The sequence below is a fragment of the Sardina pilchardus genome, chromosome 6, assembly GCF_963854185.1.
Source record: "Sardina pilchardus chromosome 6, fSarPil1.1, whole genome shotgun sequence".
Lineage (NCBI taxonomy): Eukaryota > Metazoa > Chordata > Actinopteri > Clupeiformes > Clupeidae > Sardina > Sardina pilchardus.
The window spans coordinates 1,204,771-1,209,770 of record NC_084999.1 but is presented as its reverse complement, the minus strand read 5'-3'; the positions used below and the strand labels follow the sequence as shown (position 1 = coordinate 1,209,770).

Here is a 5,000-nt window from a genome sequence, read left to right as displayed (position 1 = left end):
TGGTTATAGTTATCGTTATTGTTATCGTTATGGTTATAGCTATCTTTATGGTTATAGTCATCACTACCATTATAGTTATTGTTATCGTTATGGTTATAGTTATTGTTATTGTTATTGTTATCGTTATCGTTATTGTTATCGTTATGGTTATTGTTTGGTTATAGTTAGCACTACCATTATAGTTATTGTTATCGTTATGGTTATAGTTATCGTTATGGTTATAGTTATTGTTATCGTTATGGTTATAGTTATCGTTATGGTTATAGTTATAGTTATCGTTATGGTTATTGTTATCGTTGCCATTATAGTCATTGTTATCGTTATGGTTATTGTTATCGTTATCGTTATCGTTATCGTTATGGTTATAGTTATCGTTATTGTTATCGTTATGGTTATAGTTATCGTTATTGTTATCGCTATGGTTATAGCTATCTTTATGGTTATAGTTATCACTACCATTATAGTTATTTTTATCGTTATGGTTATAGTTATCGTTATTGTTATCGCTATGGTTATAGCTATCTTTATGGTTTTAGTTATCACTACCATTATAGTTATTGTTATCGTTATGGTTATAGTTATCTTTATGGTTAGTTAGCACTACCATTATAGTTATGGTTATAGTTATCTTTATGGTTATAGTTATCACTACCATATAGTTATTGTTATCGTTATGGTTATAGTTATCGTTATTGTTATCGCTATGGTTATAGCTATCTTTATGGTTTTAGTTATCATTACCATTATAGTTATTTCTATCATTATGGTTATACACAGTAGTTATTGTTAACATTATGGTTATAGTTATCGTTGTCATTATAGTTATTGTTAGTTATGGTTATAGTTATCGTTATTGTTATCGTTATGGTTATAGTTATCGTTATGGCTATAGTTATGGTTATAGCTATCGTTGCCATTATAGTTATTGTTATGGTTATGGTTGTCGTTATTGTTATCGTTATGGTTATAGTTATAGTTATAGTTATCGTTATCGTTATCGTTATCGTTATCGTTATGGTTATAGTTATCGTTATTGTTATGGTTATTGTTATTGTTATCGTTATTGTTATCGCTATGGTTATAGCTATCTTTATGGTTAGTTATCACTACCATTATAGTTATTTCTATCATTATGGTTAAATAGTTATTGTTAGTTATGGTTATAGTTATCGTTATTGTTATCATTATGGTTATAGTTATCGTTATGGTTATAGTTATTATTAGTTATGGTTATCGTTATTGTTATGGTTCTTGGTGTGAATGCCCCTTTACACTCACCGGCTTTCAGAATATAGACTTGAGTGAGTTTCTGGACTATAGAATCTTAGTGACATAGTCTTAGAACCACAGTGATATCTACTAGAACCTTAGTGACATAGTCTTAGAACCACAGTGATATCTACTAGAACCTTAGTGACATAGTCTTAGAACCACAGTGATATCTACCAGAACCTCAGTGCATTGCAAAAAATGAAATTGTTATTAATCTTATATTTAGATCAAAAAATCTATTTGGTATTGTGTTTAATATAAAAAAGACTCTCGAAAGATAATTTTGACTTAGTTTAAGAAGACTTTGACCCATTTTAAGGAGTCCTATCGAGACAAATTTACTCAGTCAGCGCACTGGCAGACAGATTAGCTTGTTTTCAGGAAGAAATGTCTTAAAATAAGTCAAACTTTTCTTAAATCGAGTCAAATGATCTCACAAGAAAGCACTAGGTTCTGTATGTCTCTCTATACTGACAACATCAGCACCTAGTTGATCTCGAGATAAGAGTACTAACACTTGGTTAGATTTGATTAGATTAACCGTTAACATGTTCTTACGTTCCATAGCATAATACTAGGGGTTCCAGGTGAGAACCTCCTTCTTCTTATGAAGTTAAAGAATTGCGCTGTGGTGCTTTAAAACCTAGGAGCGGTTCTACCGGACAGGTTCTTCATGACAGCTGTGGAACGTGAGGGGTTCTTACCGAGTCATAGAACTCGTAGACGTTCTGCAGCGTCTCCAGGTCAGCCTTCCGTCTCTCGCTGCAGGTTGCCATGGCGCCGAGGAAGCGTTTGAAGTCCATGAGGGTGGGGCTAGGACAGCCTTCAGCTGATTGGACAAGAAGCTGAGCCTGCTTCTGCTGCCGCTGAAACACACACACACACACACACACACACACTGTATAGATTTTCTCTTGTTCACAGACACACAACATGTCCACCCTGTTAGAATGATGCAAGTGCAGAATCCTTACATCTGATTGGTCCATGAAGTCATCCAGATCCCGCCTTAGCTGAGTGATTGACGCAGAGGAGAGGCAATAGGAGTCCAGAGAGGCCAAGTGCTTCTCCCCCTTTTCAGTGAACCAGTGCTTAATCTACAGCACGCACACGCACACACACACACACACACACACACACACTGTAAGATTCCATAGCAAAATAATCAATCAATAATCAACAGACTTACACACACACACACACACGCACACACACACACAGACTAGGGGATGAATACCTGATGGTGAGAGTGAAGTTCACGTCAATAAGCTGTTTTTGTGTTATATTAATGTTGTCGCTGGGGACACTCGTGTTGATTTGAATTCCATTTAGAGATAGGCCCTCAGAAGCTGTTGTGTGTTGTGCTGTTAGCTTGGGCCATTGTGTGTGTGTGTGTGTGTGTGTTGTGCTGTTAGCTTGGGCCATTGTGTGTGTGTATGTGTGTGTGTTGTGCTGTTAGCTTGGGCCCTTGTTGCTACTGTATGATTGGGCCTCTTGTGCGCGCCTGTGTTAATGGCGCTGGTTGCCCCGTGTGAGCCGATGCACTGTCTGTTGCCTTCCTACAGCTGCGTAATGAGCACACACACACACACACACACACACACACACTCACACACACGCACACACACACTGATGTGCTGATGCACTCGTGTCTGTTGCCGAGTGGGCTTTCCCCACAAACAAACCTACACATGTCATTAGTATGAGAAACAAATGAGATTTGTCGGCCCCGATCCTCACTCTAACACAGACACACACACACGCACAGATACACACACACACACACACACACACACACACACCTGTGCAGTGGCCTCCTCAAATCGGCGTGTGTGTAGCATCTCCTCCAGGTGCTGCAGGGAGCCGTTGGACTGGATGACCAGACGATGGACACACTCATCCACACGGTTATACAGCACACACACCATGTCCACCGCAGCCCTGCACACACACACACACACACAGACACACACACATACACACACACACACACACACATATATATACACGGTTATACAGGACACACACCATGACCACCGCAGCCCTGCACACACACACACACACACACACACACATATATACACACATATACACGATTATACAGGACACACACCATGTCCACCGCAGCCCTGCACACACACACACACACACACACACACACACACACACACACACACACACACACGCACACACGCACACACACACACACACACACACGCACACACACAGGCTCTGTACCTGTAGATGTGGTTTTCACAGAGGTCCTCTTTGCGTATGCGGGCCAGAAAGGTCCCTCCCTCCAGACGGAGGCGGTTCAGCTTCGAGTCGTCCAACACACACTTCATCAAACGCCTCCTCTCCTCAATCACCTTCAGAACCGCCTGAGAACACACACACACACACACACACACACACACACACTTCATCAGATGCTACTAAACCAACATCCATTTGTGTACGTGCGCAAAAAAAAAGGGGCAGCCGTGGCCTACTGGTTAGGGCTTCAAGCTTGTGACCGGAGGGTTGCCGGTTCGATCCCCGACCAGTCGACGGCTGAAGTGCCCTTGAGCAAGGCACCTAACCCCTCACTGCTCCCCGAGCGCCGCTGGTTGGGCATGGCAGCTCACTGCTCTGGGTTAGTGTGTGATTCACCTCACTGTGTGTTCACTAATTCGGTTAAATTGGGTTAAATGCAGAGAAACGAATTTCCCTCACGGGATCAAAAAGTACACTTTCTATTCTATTCTATTCTATTCTAAATCTGTGTGTGTGTACCTGAATGTTGTCCAGGCTACCTGTGCTGGTCAGGCAGGAGATTGAGGTGTAGTGTGTGAGTGTGTGTGTGTGTGTACCTGTGTGGTGTCCAGGCTGTGTGTGCTGGTCAGGGAGGAGATTGAGGTGTAGTGTGTGTGTGTGCGTGTGTGTGTACCTGTGTGGTGTCCAGACTGTGTGTGCTGGTCAGGGAGGAGATTGACGTCTGTAGGGAGGTCACTGCTTCACTGCAGCTGCTGGCAAATGGCTCGATCTTCTACATAAGCACACACACACACACACACACACACACGCATTTGAACCATTTATTTATGTCTACTGTACATGAAGGAAATGGTACAGGGACACAAACATTAAGGATGCAGTTCAATACACACACACACTCGTGGACCAGTGGCATGCACCAGGTCTTCACAGTGTCACTTAAGAAGCACACACACACGCACACACACATACTGTACACACACACGCACACACACACACACACACATCCATACAATACTCAGTTCTTAAGGGTATAAGTAGCAAGGTCTCGGCCATACAGTATGTTGGGGCTGCCCATAATAGCAGAGATGGACAGTACTGTGCAAGCTGTTCAGCCCCTTTCTGGACATCCCAAGCTGTTGTGGCCCTCTCACTACCAACCTGTGTGTGTGTGTGTGTGTGTGTGTGTGTCTTAGGCTACCAAATATGAAAACGAGTAGTCTGCACCTATACTGCACCTCCTCCATGCTAGAGTCAAAGGAGCAGCCTACTATACTGCACCTCCTCCATGCTAGAGTCACCTCCTCCATGCTAGAGTCAAAGGAGTAGCCTACTGTTCTGCACCTCCTCCATGCTAGTCAAAGGAGCAGCCTACTGTTCTGCACCTCCTCCATGCTAGTCAAAGGAGCAGCCTACTGTTCTGCACCTCCTCCATGCTAGAGTCAAAGGAGCAGCCTACTATACTGCACCTC

The 5,000-nt window shown here is 42.6% G+C and overlaps 1 protein-coding gene across 3 annotated transcripts in view; it reads right to left on the bottom strand.

Annotated features, from left to right (window-relative positions):
* zgc:158766 (uncharacterized protein LOC100009641 homolog) overlaps positions 1 to 5,000 on the bottom strand; it is a 50,583-nt gene that overhangs the window by 22,320 nt on the left and 23,263 nt on the right. For 2 of the 3 annotated variants that reach the window (XM_062538005.1, XM_062538007.1), the window contains exons 10-14: positions 4,202 to 4,300; positions 3,511 to 3,653; positions 3,075 to 3,213; positions 2,247 to 2,369; positions 1,977 to 2,138 (exon numbers count right to left, since the gene is read on the bottom strand). In XM_062538005.1, coding sequence (XP_062393989.1) covers positions 1,977 to 2,138; positions 2,247 to 2,369; positions 3,075 to 3,213; positions 3,511 to 3,653; positions 4,202 to 4,300 — 666 coding nt within the window. The remainder of the gene's footprint in view (positions 1 to 1,976; positions 2,139 to 2,246; positions 2,370 to 3,074; positions 3,214 to 3,510; positions 3,654 to 4,201; positions 4,301 to 5,000) is intronic. The other variant, XM_062538006.1, reaches the window with a different exon arrangement.